The sequence below is a fragment of the Simochromis diagramma genome, unplaced genomic scaffold, assembly GCF_900408965.1.
Source record: "Simochromis diagramma unplaced genomic scaffold, fSimDia1.1 OVJJ01000501.1, whole genome shotgun sequence".
Lineage (NCBI taxonomy): Eukaryota > Metazoa > Chordata > Actinopteri > Cichliformes > Cichlidae > Simochromis > Simochromis diagramma.
This window is the reverse complement of record NW_024387320.1, coordinates 3,085,083-3,104,752: the sequence shown is the minus strand read 5'-3', so window position 1 is coordinate 3,104,752 and position 19,670 is coordinate 3,085,083. Positions and strand designations below refer to the sequence as shown.

At 40.9% G+C, this 19,670-nt stretch overlaps 1 protein-coding gene across 4 annotated transcripts in view; it reads right to left on the bottom strand.

The window, feature by feature from the left end:
• Positions 1 to 19,670, bottom strand: part of sytl5 (synaptotagmin-like 5) — a 45,060-nt gene that overhangs the window by 16,590 nt on the left and 8,800 nt on the right. For all 4 annotated transcript variants that reach the window (XM_040005414.1, XM_040005416.1, XM_040005417.1 and 1 more), the window contains exons 2-3: positions 1,809 to 2,137; positions 1,503 to 1,718 (exon numbers count right to left, since the gene is read on the bottom strand). In XM_040005414.1, coding sequence (XP_039861348.1) covers positions 1,503 to 1,718; positions 1,809 to 1,927 — 335 coding nt within the window. In that variant the 5' untranslated portion in view covers positions 1,928 to 2,137. The remainder of the gene's footprint in view (positions 1 to 1,502; positions 1,719 to 1,808; positions 2,138 to 19,670) is intronic.

The following is a 19,670-nucleotide window of genomic DNA, read 5'->3' as shown; positions in this document are numbered from 1 at the left end:
TAAACACGAGTTGTAAATCATAGCTCGACACTTTTATGTCACGCTTTTTGCATTTTTAATCACCATTGTGAACAGATCCAGCACAAAGCATAAAAACTATTGAATACAGTGGTGGGCATTTACTTCTCTCTCTCCCTTTTACCCTCCTAACTTCTGAAATTAATCCGGCACCCATAGGCAAAATCCATTTTTCCTTCCTCCTGGTTCGAATTGTGATCTTCTGCATGTAAACCTTTTCGCTACACGTGTGGGCGTGAGCTGAGAAAAGTTTTACTTCTTGCAGACATGATCTTCTGGCCTCAGCATAATTATTCAGACTAAGCAGTGGAAAACCTGGCGTCTTTATTTCTCAGAAACATTTTTTTAATGTGAATGTTTAGTTAGCTCGGAGCCACCACGCACAGGTAGTTGGAAGCTTGGAGCTTAAAGCTAAAGCAGATTAAAGCAGGTTTTAATGTCAGGATACAATCAAAAGTGGCATTACAAAGCCTTTGGACAATTACGCCCACCAGGAGCACCCAAAGGTTCAAAGAAACGAGGTTTGAAGATATTCTAACACACTCGGTCACACTATTTATCTGACACCGAAGCTAATTAAGTTCAGCGTTAAAAATAACACCTTTATTCATGAGGGTTATAATGTTGAGTTATTGCTGAAACTGTTTTAGAGCGTAGCCTATTTAAAAGCACAGTTATTAAGCTGCTGTGACACTAATGAACTGCACAGGGAGGTGTTTCTGTTATTTAGCCCTCCATCACGGAAATCAGCAGGCGGGGAGAATTACTGGAAACCTTCGAGTGCTCATTAGACTACATTTGTTTCGAATACTAGTGCGTCGAGACGCTTTGTCACACAGAAACTGGGGATATTTGCATTAAATGCACCTTTCAAATATTGTACGTACGGTACCAGTTTAAAAATCCCTGATTCAAAATATCATTACACAGGAGCCAAGGCTGGTGATGGCTCACGGTTGCTGGCTTTTTTCACTGTCCAGGTGTGCGACAGTCAGGGACAGTGGCTTGTCAGAGCAGAGATGGGAAGATTTATGGTTCCAAACAGAGCTCACAGCACCTGATCAATCACACTACAGTAAAACAACCAGCTGAAAAATGAGGCTTTACAGCTAAAAACAAACAAATAAACAAAAACCCTGCAAATTTTAGAGGCCAGAAAAACTCTAAATGTGGCAATAGTGCAGGGTAAGTTCAAGAGAAACTAAGGACAATCCTGATTAGAAAGAAAAGGTAAGTGTCAGAGAAAGATGTTGCATAATGTTGCATCTGTTTAGTCCTCACATGTTAGCTCATTTAACTTTTGAACATGATAGATCTACACAGACCAGCAGTGCTTTTTTCTCTTTTAAGCCCTGTAGATCACAGCAGTGAAACCCCAGGGCACCCTCACAGATGAATGGAGGCAGATGTGGTGCAATTAATCATCTTTAGTACAAAGAAAAGCTTGAACGCTGCTCTGGTCCCCCTTCAGATGTCACACTTACGTGAGCTTGTCACAGAAGGTACATCTCCACTCGCGTGTTCTGGGGTTCACAATACGGCAGCTGCTGCAGATTCGAGACTGGCACTCCTCGCAGAGATCGCCCCGGTCGAAGATCAGGCCCAGAGTCTTGAGGCAGCGAGTGCACTGTCGGGCTCCCAAATCATGTGGCCGGATGAAACCCTTTTGTTTGACCTCCAGCAGCTCATTCTTCAGCCTCCTGCGGGACAGAAACACAAGAATGTCACAGGACACTAAGAAAAGTAAACGTGATGACGGTGAGTTTAAATGGTGACGTGGAAGTCCTCACCGAATCCTCTTCTCCTCTCTTTTCCTCAGCTTCTCGTCTTTCTGCAGCACCTTCAGGATCATTTCTCGTTCATGTTCCAGCAGAAAGGAGAGGTTCAGATCCTTCCCAGATTGCTCCATTGATCCCACGGTCACCAGTTATCCAGTTATGTCAGCCAGGGGAATACGTTGCATGGAGAGCGTCAGCAAGAACTACATCATCCTGCGGTGTTCATCTTGTTCTTTTAGTGCTGGAAAGGTATGAATTCAAAGCTCCCAGGGTCTCTCCAGAATTTCTTCTTTTATTTGATTTTATTTTGGGGGGAGGGAAAGCTGGAACTCCCTGGAGACCTAGACAAGGTCAAGCAGACACAAAGAAAAGTCATTAACATACATCTGGCAATAATAACTTTATAAATCATCATGGCTTCGAGGTAAAAAAAATCCTGTTTGATCCTGGTTAATATACCTGTCTTCAGGCCAGTTTGAAAAGCATTAATTAAAATAAGACAATGATTTTCTGTATTACAAGTGGAAGCACAAGTAATTGGTAGACATTTGACGGCTCCACAGCAGCTTAACAACCTCCCAATTAGGAGCTGAGCCTGACATTCAGAGCGCTGCTGCTGAGCTTACATTAGCAAAGCTCTATCTTTCCGTGAAATTCCCGACAAGACTTGTACTAATTATCTGCACACCTGCAAACCGAACCACCTAGCTTCATGGCAACGGCTTTTATATAACCTGACACAGCCACAGAGATGGCAGTATTGCTCAGTCTGCTAAGAAATGCAGATATCTATAACGCAGATGGGAACAATCATACACACAGGATTATATACACTATAGTACATACAGGTGTTATAAGTGTTATTTTGTGAAATAAGCTTTCAAATCTTTGTTGTACTGTAAAGTCATTTCTCAGGATATCATTTAATCTAATCTTACAGAAACAAAAATATACTCTGTGAGTAGTTTTCTGATAAGGTTGATTGGTTTGAGTCAACAGTGCCTTTGATAAATTTGTCTACTGAACACAAAGGAGCTCACATGGTGATGTTTCTGAGCTGCTGCTGCAGCCTTGCATGTCCACGAGAGCACCATGTATGATGTGATTATTCCTGGTGGAAATCTGAGTGCACAGAGGTGCTGAGATCAGGTGCTCCAACCTGTACTTGTGCTATTCTTGCAGCAGCACCCACCCTGCGGCTGTTTCACCAGAACAATAGCTGCCCTCCCTGCTGACAGAGCAGTGCAGGCCTCTCTGGATCAGGAGCATATCCAGACACTTTGTCAGCCACCATTTAGTCCCGATATGTGTCCTACTCAACATACCTGGGACACGTTCATCAATTATCAATGCACTCACTCAGGACTGGAGAGAGATTTCTCAACAACAGATCTGGACCCTTGTGCAGATGGGTGACTTTCTTGTCCATATTGTAATGTTGGTACTGTTAAATATTTTAAACATAAACTTCCACATTTATGTTTTTTACTGACATGTTTCAACAGTTATTGAATATATTGCTTTAATTAGCACAACTTTATTTTAACCTCTAGCACCGTCACAAGGCAGCTTGCTTTTGTACCGGCAGTAATAAGCACTTTTTTGTATCACAGGTGAATCAAGACATAAGGGCTTCCATGAAAAGGTCGCAGCAGTCAGTGTGGGTCATCAGCCACAAAACCACCATTTGTTAAGGCATTAAGAAAAAAGAAGAAGAAACAAAACCATCCTAAAGGCTGGAAGCTAACTACCCAATGATGGAGCACTGGGATTATCGTCTTTGTGAAATGTAAACCAAATTACTCTTCAAATGACACTAATTAAATGCAGCAGCACAGACAATATCAGCACCGAACATAAGGGAACATCACCAAAGGACACAATCAGCCACAGCACTAAAAACAGAGTCAGAATTGCTAAACTATAATCAGTTTTACAAAAGACTGAAATACCCAATACTGAAAGCCAAACATTAACCAAAACAATCTGTCTGCAAACCAACTCTGTAGTGTTATAAACTTGCTAAAAGGCAGGACCGATCATTTGCAGTGAACTGTATTTAAAATCAATACACTTCACTGCATTCTTCTGCAGCAGCTAACGGTTATTCATCTCCGCAGCTCTTAAACCTACAATAAAAGTTCTAGCAGAGCCACTATATTAATAAATAAAAACACCTAAGGCACTCAAAAAGTACAACAACAACTTTAAAAATATAGATAAAAGAAGGTTGATGCTACAAAGCTACAGGAATATGAAACAATTTCAGTCGGTGTGATCAACCTGCCCTCTCCTCTCCTGCTGCCCGTGATTACCCTCTCACATGATTGGCCCTCTGTGCTACAACCCCATCAGTAAATATTAGCATGGTAGCATCCTACCAAAACCAGACCAAATCAAAAAGCTGAAATGACCAAACATCATCTCTTTCATGGTTTGCATTTGCACACGCTGATACTATTATTTAGTTTAAAACATTTGTGTTTGTTGGTGCAGCCTCAAAGAGCAGCAGGTTGGAGTTTAGCAGTGTCTTGCTCCAACACTTTTATATAATTTAGCTCTTTTATCTAGTCTCCCTCGTATGTTGTTTTGATCTGTGCTTTGAAGTTTGTGAATTTTTAATCAGAAAAACAACCGGGGAAAAAAAAGCTGAAGACTTACAGACAGACAGGAAGATGATGAGGAGGAGCTAGGAAACAAACCACTAACCCTACAACTAATAGCTGCACCATCTGAGCTAAAGCAGTCCTGATTATGATAAAAGGTCCACAAGGAAAAGTGTAAATGAGTGAAAATGCCAATCCTTCCTGTGCTAAGGAAACCCTGAGTGGCTTTGATTTCTTCTGATGTGTCTGAAAGTATCTGAACACACAGAGAATATTCTCTGTCTCGCTGCAGTGCCTGATCAAATAAACTGCTAAGAATATTGTGCACAATAAAAGCAACCACAAAGATGACATACTAATGTATATGGGGTGGAATAAGGATAAAATTCTGCCTGTGCTTGCATGAATTAAGTCGGGAAACCAAATTTGACGGCTTGGAGAGATCCGCCCAGGCCCACACCAGTCTCCTTCAGTCCTTACTCATTACTGTCTCTTTCATCCTCGTCCTTTCTTCTCTTCCCTCTTCCTTTCACTTTACATGAATTAGCACTAATGAACCGGCAGACTTCATCACGGCTTCATTTGCAGCCAAAGGCACATCTTGACATCAGCAATTATGACATTTTAAGCCGAACTCCAGCTGCATTGTAACCTACGAAGAGATACTGCTTCACCTTTTAGACATCAGGTGGGGATTTGATAAAGAGAATAATAAAAGATACCTTAGAATTTAAATGATTCAAGCAGTTGAATTCAGATTTGCCTTTTATCAGCTATTAACTTAATGTGTGATTTCTCTTGGAACAAGAAAAACTGCTCATATACGGGCTGGCAAATATTTTAGGATGATATGAACCTATCAGTGATACTGATAACAATATCAGTGCAGACATTAGAGCAGCAGTTTTATAGAGAATATAATGAAGAAAAATATGTTTAGGACAGCTTGACACAGTGTCTATGCTACAACTCTGCTGTTTGGAGCAAATGCAGCTAAGCAGCTAGTGATGAAAAGTCAAAGTTGGCTCAGATATATCAAGAATGTATGGAAGCTTGTTTCTGTCACTGCGAAAATAAATAATTAAATGAAAATAATATACTTTAATACTTGACGTATTTTGAGTTACTGATTTTACAATTTTGAGATAAACCCCCACTTTTTCGTTTTTCAGTGGTGGAAACAAGCTTCCATATGAGATCTTTTACTCGCCAAAAATGGGTATCTGTTCCAGAAATCCTGGATTGGGTTGAGCCTCTGCAATCATACTTCTAGCTTGTGCTTAAAGCCAAGGAAGAGCAAGCATTAGCATGCTCATTGTTTAATTTGGGGGTGTTAGCATGCTAATGTAGTACATCTGAAGATGCCAGGAATAACATAGGTCTTTCATTGTATCTGGTCCTAAAGCAGAGACGTGACCTTGTGATACGGCTCAATGAGACGAGAAAGGACTGGAGGATGTAGATCAAATAACAGCTGCCGAGATATTCAGCCTCAAGTTGGAGCTGAAGAAAACGCCTGAGAATCAAGAAGCGTTGTGAGTGAGATTCAGTGGGCTTCTTCTTAAAGCTCAGAACAACATCCAGACTAAAATCTCTTTTAAAACCTTCTAATCTGCAAACGGTTATTCATGCTTTTTTACATCTAGAAATGTCTGATGTGAATGCACTGTATACTGGAGTCAGTCAATCATTTCCTTCATATACAATTAGTCCAATAACTGTTGCCAGATTACCAAAAAGGACAATACAGCAGCCTTGCACTGGTTCCCTGGGTATGACAGAATCCAGTGTAAACTGGTACAGTTTGAATTTAAAGGCTTTAAATGTTTTTCACGTGCATGTGGTAGATAACCTCTAGCCATAAACTCCCTCAAGATCGTCGCTTCCCAATCACTCGACCATCCTGAGGTCTAAGCTTTTTAAGAACTTTTTTAAATGTACTTTTATTTTTAACGTTACACACTTTGATTTAAAATCTGCTGTATAATTACATGTTTCTACTTCCTTATCTATTCAATACATGTTGGATTATTTACATTTATATTTAAAATAATAAAAAAATATTCTTATACATGTACTAGTTTTATTTTGTATCATTTTTGCTATATTCAGCATTTCAGCCTCAACAACTCACAAGAATTCATGATACACTTGGCATTACAGGGTTGACAAAATATATGTTAGCTTGTAGCTTCTGGTGGCATGAAAGTGGAAAATCTGGAAACTAGCAGAAGACGTTTTATCTCTGCATCAGCTAATTCACACTTCATGTGATCCTCTAACCGACTGATCTAATGAAAATTACAAGGATTTCTACTTCTGCATGGATAGAAGCAAGAACAGACAATAAGATGCAGTTACAAGGTGATTATTACGGGCCATTAAAAAATGAAAAAAGAAAAAAAAACTCATAAAGGTCATAATCATCATTGTTGCCAAGGGATCTTGCTTGTTTTTAATCAACACAATAATTTTGCAAATACTGAAAATTTCTGTTATGATTGTGGTAGTGTTTGGGTTTAGTTTTGTGCATCAGATAAAAAAAAATACAGAGCAGAACAACACAGCCTATGTCACATGACCCTTCTGACGTACAGTCCACTCACGAACAATAGTTGGTCAACAAGATAAATAAAGCAAAACTAATATTTATCTAAGCTCCTGTCATATTATAGTCACAGGCACTGCACTGTGTGTCCGCTTGTGTGTGCTACTGTAGGGTTGGTATCCTGATGCAGCCCTCCCTGAGTACACACAACACACATTCCCGCTACCGCTCTGCCCTGAGTAAACACGAGTGAGGAGGCAGTGAAACTCTCGGATCCGAGTGGAAGAAACACACTGGCTGCTCAGCTCTGCGCTAATAAACGTTGCTTCGAGGAAAGTACGGTGACTCACTGTTTCGATCACACGCTGCACAGCGGTGGTTTTCATATTTTGCACTGTTCACAATTCAAGCATGTAATGGATTGTTTGTCACCGACTCTGTGCTCTATCAAGGACATCTGGCCACAAAGCCACACTGCGGTCTTCCTTGTGTTTTGCAACTCTGTGGCATTTCACCAGCTGTCAGTCTGGTCTTTTCTGCAGGTGGTCGAGCTTACAAATAGCAGAATCAATCTGCCAATTAAAGGTCGCAGGTGGGCTCCACTTGGCAGAAGAGCAAAATAGATATGAGTGAGAAATGAACATGCAACAAACATGAACTGAGCATTCAGCGGCCGGATGGAATAATTCAAAGTCCAAGGCCACAGGACGCTGGTAGAAAAGCGTCGGTATTTTAATTTCAGCTCTTTTCTCTCAGAAAGGAAACCTTCCAAGGGGAAAAACAGGATAAGATGAGTCAGACACAGCATGTCTGTCAGCCTCTGAACGATGGGCTTGTTGATATTGTTGATGTGTTATATTTTCCTTACTGTCACAGATTCCCCTCTAAAGACCAAAACCAACACTGAGTGATCCTCGGTACCCGTGCTACGCTTTTATCCAGAGTCCTTTAATACATTCATATGTAACAGAGCCTAAAGACAATTAAAAACGCATCAATGAGCTGCATTGCTGCACTGTATCTTCACTGTGAGGAGTACAGGCACTGTAGCTCAACTTGATTCAGCGTCACATCCTGCTGCTGTGTGGCTTTTAAATAAATGATTCTAAATGCCTCTGAACTTTTTTTTTCCTCCCCCCCCCCACACTGAGATCCAGTCATCTTGGGTCCGGAGAGAAGACTGGGATGAAATATGAAATATCAGTCACCATCTCCCTCGTGTCTTTCATGTTTTGTTTATAATGGTGTACTATAATGCTGTACCCTCTGCTCACATTGTTTTGCTGCTCTGATTAAAATAAACATCTGTTCTCCCCAGTTGTTTAGCACTTTAAGATTTGCAGAAAAAAATAAATTAAAAACTGAACTAAATTCAAGTAGTGATGTCCGGACTATCTCGAGCTCCAATATGCTGCTAAATGAAACTCTATACACACACCGTGACTGGTTTAACTGGAAGACTTCATGACTATTATTTTGTTATTTGAGCATTACTGCATGTTGCAAACAACACAATATTTCACCGGGTACACCCACATCAGTGCTTACTCATAAAGCAGTTAGTGAGGGAGGCATTCAACTCTGCACACTCAGGAAATGATGGGAAAAAAATACATACGCGATTATTTAATACTGACTGCTAATGTGGTTGAAATCGTTATTGCAGTTTATAAACAACAGAATAAATCTATACGCAAAATCATCAAATTATAATCAAACTGATGTTGCAGAAATAGGCCAAACATTAGTCATATCCAATAATCTTGCAGTCAGGTTAGAGATGCTCATTATTTTCTACATTTAATTACAGTAATGATCTTCTTTAACAAACACTTTTTACTTCACTCATAAAAAAACAAAACGGAAACACCTGAGAAAAAAAAGCCAGTCTGGAAAGGGTTACAAGCCATTTCTAAGGCTTTGGGACTGAACTGAACCACAATAACAGCCATTTTCCACAAATGGAGAAAATTTGGAAAAGTGGTAACGCTTCACAGGAGCTGCCGGCCTAAAGAAATTACTTTAAGAGCACATGGACGACTCATCCAGGAAGTCAAAAAAACGAACCCAGAACAACATTAAAAAACCACTTACATGTTTCAGTTAAGGTCAGAGTTCATGATTCAACAATAAGAAAGAGACTGGGCAAAAATGGCCCAGTCTCCCATGAGTTCAAGAAGAAAACCGCTGTTGGTTTGCTGGCTAATCTAATTAGCCAATAACATGAAGGCAGCTCAATGAATTTGGGCCTGTAGGCATGATCAAGACAACCTGCTGAAGTTAAAACTGAGCATCAGAATGAAGAAAAAGAACCTTTAACCATGATGTGGTTGTTAGTGCCAGACAGGCTGGTCTGAGCACCACATGTTGAAACTTGAAACAGATGGGCTACAATAACAGAAGACCACACCAGGCGCTGCTCCTGTCACCTAAGAACAGGAATCTGAGGCCGCAACTCACACAGGCTCACCAGCATTGGAAAACTGGTCTGATAATTCCTGCTGTGACATTCAAATGGTAGGATCAGAATTTGATCTGCCAGTCATAAAAGGAAATAGGAAGCCACAGTTGGGGGATGCTAGGACTATATGGAACAGATAGGAAAGAGAGGAAAACTCTGTTACCTTTGTCCCTGAATGTAATAAAGGTTCATAACTGTCACAACTTAGAAGTAGGTTTGCAGGAGACCCTCCTCATCCTTAGCTGTAAGAGTAAGACAACAAGAAGCCAACAGCTCAGTGGAGATTCCCCAAGGGATACCCGAGTGGGGATCTTAGTTTGGTGTGACTTGGGAGTGGGAGGAGATGACTTTATGATCAGCAGGAAGTCACATATACAGACACACAGTGTTAAAACACACACACACCCACACACACATTCACACACACCCAACACACAGAGGTACGCGCACACGCAGGCACTCACTTGCTCGCACATACATACACAAACACAGTGTTTTAGGTTTACAACACACCGTGTGGGTTTTATGATGGGGGGGGTCGCTTGTATAAAACTCGTTGTAACAGACAAAGAAGTTGAGATCTGCAGAGGAATTCTCTCCACTTCTGGAAGGTGCATGAGTGACTGAAGATAAAGGTTTTGTGAAATAACTACTAAGTTCCGGTGTCGTCTCTGGAGAACTGAGGAATAAAAAGAACTGGGGTGAAACTGAAAACGCAACAATAGCCATGTCTCAAACCTCAAATCACCTCAAACTGGTTTCTTGAGCATGACGATGAAATCCAAAATCCCTGAGGAATGTTTCGTGCAACCTGTTGCATCTGTGCTATGACGAACTCTGCAGTTCTGAAAGCAAAAAAGGGGATTCAACCTGGTATTAGAAAGGTGTACCTAATATAATGTCAGGTGGGTGTACATAAAAGCAATCACTGCCACAAATTGAGCCAAATGCTAGCTTTCCAATTTTCTTTACATGGTCATGTGCTACAGACAGTTAACCTTACAACTAGGGTTCAGTGCATCCCAAAGACCAGGAGCAGCCCTCTGTAATATTTTATGTGTGCCCCCCCACCCTGGAGTCTGACAAGGAAAGAAGGCACCGATGTACAGTTCATTCATCTCTGTTACTTGTGAAATAATGATGCAGCAGCTCAGAATGACTCCAAGGGAGCATTTTGCTTCAGCTTAACTGTTATGTTCCATCCATCATAGCCGATTAAACTCCCCAACATTAACAAACACAGCTAGCGTTGTCACTAAGGATTTAAAAAACAATAAACCAGTGGATTTTCTTTAAAACAGCAAACAAATAAAATAAGGAAATAACAAAATAAAACACTGCCGTCCTTTCATCAGACAACACATAGAGTCTGACTTCTATGGAGAGAAGGTGTGAAACTAAAACAGTAGCGCAGCAGAGTCCTTAATGTCAGCACCACAGAAATAGCATTAGCTACTGTTCACTGCAGTATATTTTTAATTATAGCTCTCAATGCCAGATATGCGTTAGATGATATAAGGTTTTGCTGCAATTCGATAAATCATATTGGATTATAAACCTTGAAAGCCTTGCACAAAGCATTTCTGTGAGAGAGTTCTAGCGGGATGAGTGAGGTTGCGAGAACATTATATAGTGTGTTTATGTAGAAAATGTGGGTCACGCTGACTTCTTCAAACTGAAAATTCACCGGCTTCGACTCCAGTGTTAGACATGTTATTGCAGCAAGAAGCAGCTTAGATCTTTGACTCGAGAGATCAGTTTTTCCTTAAAGAGTTATCCCTTCACCTTTAATCAGCAGATTCTTCATCTCCTGGGAGGCACAGGTTTTTCTAGATAACGTCCCCAGGCACAGCAATATATATCGCCCAAAGAAGTGTTTACAAGAACTGAGAGTCTGTATCACCTAATAAAGTTTAAAGATTTCCAGCTCTATGTATCAGACAGCTTCATTTATAACAGTCAGTCAGTCGGGGAAGTTCTCCCCAGGATAAAAACTGGCAGATTGTACTGTGGCTCAACTCTTTTGTTTTAATGTATAGCTTCTGAATCCTCCTGTGGCGATTCACAGGATGCTGAATCATTAATGCAGTCGGACTCGGTAGTGATGATGAATAACAGAGAGCATCCCTGATGACCATTAAACAGCGGGTCGCTTGACACAGCCGCAGACCACCTTCTGCCGGATTCAGACAAACAACACGGGGTCTTTATGTGGAGCACACACAAACACACAAGGGCAGACTTCCTCTAAGTGTAGGAAGCATCAATTATTCACCATCCAAGGTCAATAATAACACACTTCACAGCTGCTTACGCCTTGCCACTGCAAACACCAGAGAATATGACAGAGCAAATTCCTGTTTTCTTTGGATAGCAAGTGCCTCTTTCCCCCAGGTACAGTACACCTGTTTACGCACACATGCAGACTGCACCAATACAGCAGACCTGCTTGAAAGAGCAAACAAATACAGAATGTAATTACACCCCATTTAACCGACAGATTATTGATAGATTCTCAATTTATTGCCATCATTCAAACACTTTTGTTTTCAGAGTGGAAATCTTTACAGTCGGCACGCGTCTGTTGAGCATATTTAGATAATCAAAGATCCTTTTGATAAAGTGCTAACAGATGAGCACGATAAACAACTTACGCTTAAAATTAAACTTCAACGTCATCTTGGTAATTAGTCACATTTATCACAACTTCACATCCATTAAATTACAGCACTGTACAAAAGTCTTGAGTGATTATGAAAAAGGTCACGTAGGGTCAGATCAAATTAAAAGGATTCTCAGACGCCTTTAGAAGAAAAGGTTGGGAATGAATATGATCCTAGCAGGGGATTTGAAAAGATCTCCAAATAACATGAAATAAAATATTTTACTGCAATATGCTCATCTAATTTCGAACAGCTGCCAACCAATAGGAACAGGCCATTTGGTGCAAAAATGATGTTACTAAAAACAAACGCCTCAAGGTGTGTTTTATCTTGTAAGGTAAAGACGCAACAATAGTCATCACGTGTAAAATCAGATCCTGTATGGGAGGTGTGCCAGACAAAAAGCATCTATTAAGTATTAGAGCAAACATCAGTGCATAAAAGACTATTGGCCAATGACCATGAAGACAAAGAGCAGCTCTATTGGAGTAATGTGCTGTGGACACAGAGTTGTTTTTGCACAGTTAGTGCAGACGTGTTTCGTGCAAACCAAAGAAAGCTTTTCAGGAGAGCCTCAAACCAGCCTTGAAGCACAGTGATCAAAATGTGGTTTGGGGCTACTTCACTGCCTCGGGCCTGCTTCCAGTCATCGATTTAACAATAAATACTGCATCATATAAAGAGAGTGGTTGAAGATAATGTCCAAAACGTGTTGCTCAACCAGAGCTGGAGCATTTTAACAGGAAAGCAATTCTCGGCACTGCCACACACATCCATCTAAGTACAACTACAAATTGAAGGTATGACTCAAATGGGCTTGCTGTGGTCCCATTTAAAATGCTCAGATACTTTTATTTATTTAAAAAAAATTAAATAAAATTGATGCCACGATGTTGACTTGTGTCTTGCTGGATACATCTTTAGAGTGTCAGCAGGACAAAAACTATCAAACTGATTTTGTGCTAAGAAAGAAACCTGTAGGTTTTTGGATAATTCCTTAATACTTTACAAAGGCTCTTCTAGTTTTAGTAGCCTGATCCAACCGACTCTGTGCCTCAGCTCTTGTGTTTCTTTAATCTTGCGTGTGCTTTGGATTCTGCCTCAGCCTGCTTCCTGTACACCGTTTGCTTCTGATCTTTTGCACCTGTGAGTCAAACTGTTTTTTTTTAACCCACATACTTTTACAACCGATCTCACAATGATGACAAATCTACACTCAGACATAAAATTCAATTGCTTCTCTAAGCGTCAGAATGAGATGAAGCACAAACCTCTTGAGATAGACGACTGCACATAAAAGCCAGGCTCGGGACAACATAATTTACCAGCGGAGAGTCTTCAGACTGAGAAGCTCTTTATAAAGCAGTTAGCGCACAGACTCTTACTTTATTGCTTTCTGCTGTGCAGATACAGACAACAATCCATAAGCATGTTCAGAATGGTTTCCAGCTCAACCATCTTATCTGAGGGCGGAAATAAGATTTATCCTGCTATCTCAGCCGTGCATCTCCCCACCATGTAATCTACTTCCTGCTATCGGATGTGAACCAGTGTTCACAGTGGGGTGAAATCAATAGGCAGGCTGCGTCTTCACCGGAAAGCTCGAGATGAGATGTGGCACGCTGGAGCAGAGTGGAGAGGTTTCTGGGAAGAGACGTGAGGTGGATTTGGGTGAGGACAAAAATCACACCAGCAACAATACATGACGTGTTGGTCCGACTGGAAAGCATTCGTAGATTTCTCTTTTTTAGTCTCTTGCTTAGAGTCTAACACACACACACCTCAGGGTGGATAATATATCTGCAGTGCACTAATGACCCTTTCTCTCAGCCTGGAGGTCTGTCAGACACACTGTTCGTGTCACTGCCAATCAGCGAGAACCTGCTGTCAGCGTGAATTTCCTTCACTCCTCGCTCATCAATTCATTCCCTGAACTCCCTGCATATCAATAACTCTCCTGAAACACGGCTCACCACGGTTTGTCAACTGGAATCCAATTTAAAACCTTAATTACTTGGTTGGCTTAAAGGTAATGAAGCAGCATTAGGTGCCGATATGAATAACTCACCTCCATCAAGCCTGACACTTTGCATAACAGTGACTAACACTCTGTCGTCGCCTGATTTGGCCTTTTGTCTGCGAAGAAGGTGATGCCAACATGCAGCAGAAAGACATATATAGGAGAACGGCAGCCAAACTTTGCGATATCTTTCCTCGATTGGCTGTCTATGAGTCATCTTTCCTGGACGGAAGATTAGAGTGGGGTGACTTTGTTCACGTATCTGAAGGCAAAAGTGCTTTAAAGCTGCTTCAAACCACCACAGTCAAAGCTGCAATCACAGAGAGGTGACACATGATGATCGTTTAAAAAAAGGAATTAAAAAAAAAACATTACACTAATCTACAACCACAAAGTGTGGCAGAAGTAGCTCTGTGGAACCACGAGGGAGTTTTAGTGTCTCATCTCCAAACAGCCAGTCAGCCGCTGTGTGATCATAATTGTTCGAGTCTGGCTGTTTCAGAAGACTGTTGGATGCAAGCTGCCAGTTTGCTTCAAATGAGGTGCTTTTCACATTTGCTTTCATCTCCAGCCTCTTTCCATCCCCAAATACTATAAGCACCTTCCCAAAAACAGAACTGGGGGGAGTAACTTTAAAGGATTCCTCCAGCATCCCTAAAAGTTGTGACCACCTGTGTCTGAGAGAAAAAAAAACGGGTTTTGTTTGAACTTCTTGTCGGCAGCTGAGTGCAGTCTAACAAACGTCTTCAAAGAAAGGATGACTGCTAGCTGAGCTATCCGATCACTGCGTCTCGCCCTGTGTGAGAGCATTCAAAGCTGCCTGCTGAGGAAAAGCTTTAGAAAACCTCATTTGTTCAAGCTTCATTATTCCAAGATAGCTCCCCCGCCCACGGATAACCCCACCGTCACACCAGGCGAAATACTTAATTTGTTTGTTTTGTTGTTACATGTTTGCAGCAGTCTGTTTCCACTAATGTTGGCTTTGCAGACGTTTTTCCAGCGCTTTTCCAGTGATAAATGTTGGAGGGGAAAAAAAAAAAATCACTGCCCTTGTATCTCAGTAAGCTGTTAAAGGCCTTGGCAGCTTGTTACCACACAGTGTGAGCAATATGTCAAGAACCTGCCAATAAGATAGTGGTTAATTAATCCACACTTAGTGTCCCAGTAAGAACATCTGTAAATGGTAAATGGACTAGTGCTTATATAGCAGTTTTCTACTCAATTTGAGAACACAGAGAGTCTTTTACTAGATGCCTCATTCATCTACATTCATACAAGCACTTTCTTTTTAGCTTTAAGCTAATATTCACACACTCGTACATCCGACATATGCAACAGGAGTGACTTAGGGTTCAGTATCTTGCCTCAGGGTTTTCTAACATTGTCACTGGTGGAGGAGCCAAGGATCAAGCGTTGACCTTCCAATTAGTACACAACCTGCTCTACCCTCCTGAGCTATAGACACTCAGGAGGTTTTTGCTCAGGATATTTTGTTTGTAATAGCAGTTGGATAAATCTCTCTTATACTTTGTAACATTTTTCCTATAAATGGGGAACAACCCCTCTCCCCTCCACGTTTGCACAGTTTGGAACAATTATAAACGCTTGTTGATTAAGACCTCATCAAAAATGTATTGTAAAAAGTAGTTCACTTCAAAGAACCTGATACCTGCAACCTTCCAAATATTATTTTGGATTTGTGGGAGAGGAGGATGTTTAAAGCAGGTACAAACACTCAATAGCCAGTTTGTTAGGTGCACATGTTCACCTGCTTCACAAATATCTAATCAACCAATCACATGGCAGTAACTCAATGTATTTATCATTGTATGGTAAAAGTAACCCCCTGAAGTTCAAACTGAGCATAAGAATGGGGAAGAAAGTTGATTTAATTGACTTTATTGGTGACAGATGAGCTGATCTGATTATTTCATAAACTGCTGATCTGTTGGGATTTTCCACACAAGCGTCTCTGAAGTTTACAGTGAATGGTTTGAAAAACAGAAAATATCTAGTGAGCTGTAGTTCTCGAGGAGAAAATGCCTTGTTGATGCCAAGGATAAGAGGAGATTTGCCAGATGACTTCAAGCTGACAGTAACTCGAATAACCACGCATTACAACGTAGATGAAGAAGATCATTTCTGAACCTTGAGGTAGATTGTAGTGTTAAGTGCTGGTAGAGTGAGAAGGGGCAGATAGGGTAAGAAGTTTTCAAAAACAACAACAACAACAAAAAAAAAGCATAGCTCAATCCTGCCTTGTATCGATGGTTCAAGCTGGTGGTGATGTAATGGTGTGTGCGATTGTTTCTTTTATGACCACAGCGTATCCATTTTCTGATGACTGCTTCCAGCAGGATAACACACCATGTCACAAAGCTCAGATCATCTAAAATTGGTTTCTTGGACATAAAAATGAGTTCATTTTACTCAAATAGCCTCCATTTAGTACCAGATCTCAATTCAGTAAAGCATCTTTGACATGACATCAAGTAATGGATGTGCAGCAGACAAATCTGCAGCCAGTGTGTGACGCTATGATGTCAGTATAGACCAAAGTCTCTGAGAAGTGTTTCCAGGACCGTGTTGAATCTGTATCACAAAGACTTAGGTCAGCTCTGAAGGCAAAATGGGGTCTGACTGAGTTATAGGTATAGCTAGGTATAGCTAATAAAGTTGTCTAGTGTTTATAGAGTTTATATGAGGTTTTCCATCTTCTGCCGCTTTATACTAGGGCTGGAGATGAACGGTTACCTGCTCTAATGTTTACTCTCTGACCAATTTCTCTTTGATCTGACTGCTGTCAGAGTTACTTGGGTAAGAAGAGCTAACCCAACATCAATTGTCTTTCAGGACTCAGCCATTATCTTTGGCAGCAGGAGGAACAAACTACTGCTGAGAAACCAGAGTTCACTCAAACTTAAAGTGACTGTTAGCTTAGTGAATGTTTACTCTGAGTCAGCTCCAAACTCAATGACACTTAAGAAGGAAATTGACATTGTGGCAGCATTTTGTTCAAACAGACAAACGAGAAGTCCATTTTGTGGTTCAAATACCAGCAGGACAAGTCATATTACATTTTTTTTTTTTAAAGAAGTGGTAAGCTTACTTTTTGTTATGATGTTTTTCCATCCTTCATTTAACAGCTTAAGCTTTGAGTGAGAGCATGTCAGAAATGTGTATAGTTTATATATTACATTATGTTAGTAGACGCAAGCTAAATTGCTAAAACGTTACCTAGAATGCATAAAATATACAGATAATAAAAGAAAAACTTGAGTTTGAAATTTAGATTTTTGATATTTCAGATTTTTTTGTGAATAATATTTGAAAAAAAAAAATCCTTTCTTGAGTTACTGAAAAGAAAAAAAGAGATTTCCTCCATGGCTGTCTTTCACAGTTAAGATACAAGCCACCGATGTTTAACACATTTGCTACCAAGCCTTGACCAACATTTAAAGTGCTGCCCTTACAGCCATGAAGCACACATGTCACAGCCGCTGTAACATTACACTCGCAGCAGAGCCGTCCTCTGTAATGACCTATCAAGCCTGCAGGCCTCCACAGTTCCCTGCCAGGCTCAATGGAGCAGAAAATAGGAAAAACAAACCAGCATAGACAGTTCCTCTAAAAAAAGAAAAAAAAAAGTCTTATCCCACCCCCTCTCTCAACCCCCGTTAGCTGTGCTCTCTTAATCTCCCTGCACTCCTTCCATTTTTTCTTCTTTTCACCTTCACTGAACTCTCGGGCATCACTCTTATCTGAAGGCTGCTTGTCCCTGTGCTGAAAGGTTGCTTGTGTCATTTCACCTGCTAATTAAGAGGAAAAGGGCAGCGTGAGCTCAGGAAAAGGCTGTTTATCCTCCAAAACAAACCAGCAGAGAAACTGCAGAAGAGACAGAGCCAGAAAATTGGTTGTGATTATTGTGCTGTGCTGTTAGGTGTTGCTGGTAAAATAAAAGACTTCCAGGAAGAGAAAAGCCCATCTGGACTTCAAAGGGAAAGATACGTACACCAGGTTTTTACCTTTAATGCACACCAAGTGTTCTGACCCCAAAAGCCTTGTTTGGAGTACAGAATGCCTTAAAACACAGTGGTTTGTGAGAGAAATACAAATCAAACTAAAACAAAGGACCTTTCTTCTCCTCATCTCCTCAGCATTGTGATTACTGTTGCCTAAAACTAAGAGCTCCTCCAGCGTTTGGCAATCAGGACAAGAAACCATATTGTTCCTCCTGATCCAAGGTTTGACTAATGGACAGACTCTCCTACCCAATACCCTGGCCTTCCTTTCCAGGGAGGCTGAGGAGTATGGCCCCCTCTGTAATTGTACCATACCTCCAGCACCACTTGTTAAAAATAGGCACCACCACCTCAGACCTCCATGCAGAAAGACCACAGCATCCAGAACTTCAGGCTGAAATATCCACCCCAGGGGGCCCTGCTATGAGGAGAGGTTTAACTACCTCAGTGAGATTTTCCCCAGTGATGTGCAAGCCATCCCCTTTTCCTGGGAATCCTCAAAGTATTCCACTGTACACTGTATCATGTTCCCCTCCCAAGTCACCTTATAGTTTGCCAGATTTGCTTTTAGGCTGACACTGGCCTCACACAGCTAGGTTTTTGCTTCAGCTGTTCGGCCAGCGCCGCACTGCATCTGGAGTCCCACAGGCCAACCAAACCCAAAAGGAATCCTCGTTCAGCTTGATGACTCACTTCCTCCATCTGATTCATGCAGGAACGAAGATGGAGTGCTTTGTAATTGTTGGAGTAACTGCAGTTTTGTTTGGTAATCTACACTGAAGCTGATATGGGTTTTGAGGTCTTGTCTTATACAAGAGGATACAAAAAGAGCTGTCATGTTTACAGTGAATGGTGTACTGAACAGTTAAGACATTTGAAGGTAAACAACAAGACGAGAGGGAAAAGGGTTGGTTTATAGTGTGTGGGCTGCACACAATGCACTGTAAGCAATAATACACCGTGTCAAGACAATGCAGCTAGCAGTCATATTACAGAAGACAGCCCATATGAACAATGGAAGACGTTTTATGAGCAGCACAGACTCAGAATGAAACTCTGACAAGAATCTCACATTGTAATTGAAATTGTTACTGCCAGGTCTGAATCAATCTGCAGCATCACATTGACAAAAAGAATTCAGCTTGCCCCTAGAATGACCTCAGAGTGACTGAAATCAACAAGATATGATGTTTTTAAGGGTAAAACCAAGAACCAACAGCTGCAAACACTGCAAAGCCTACAACACTGAATTACATCTGCAAATTGATCTGTTTGTACTTCTCTTGCTTTATAAAAGTGCATGATGACAAAATGTATACCCACTTACAAGACTTAATTTAGAAAATGGTTCTCACAACTACACCAGCAGACGTGTAAAACACCTGCTGAAATAAGACAGGCCTCTGATGTAAATCAAAATAATGATTTAACCTGTATTATTACATTTGTTTCCTTAGATTCTGCGTGGCCAGTGACAGAGATGTCATTTGGTCCTTCAGTCTTCAGTATGATCAGCTGCTCTCATGTCTGCAGTGTGAAAGCTGCCAGTTTATT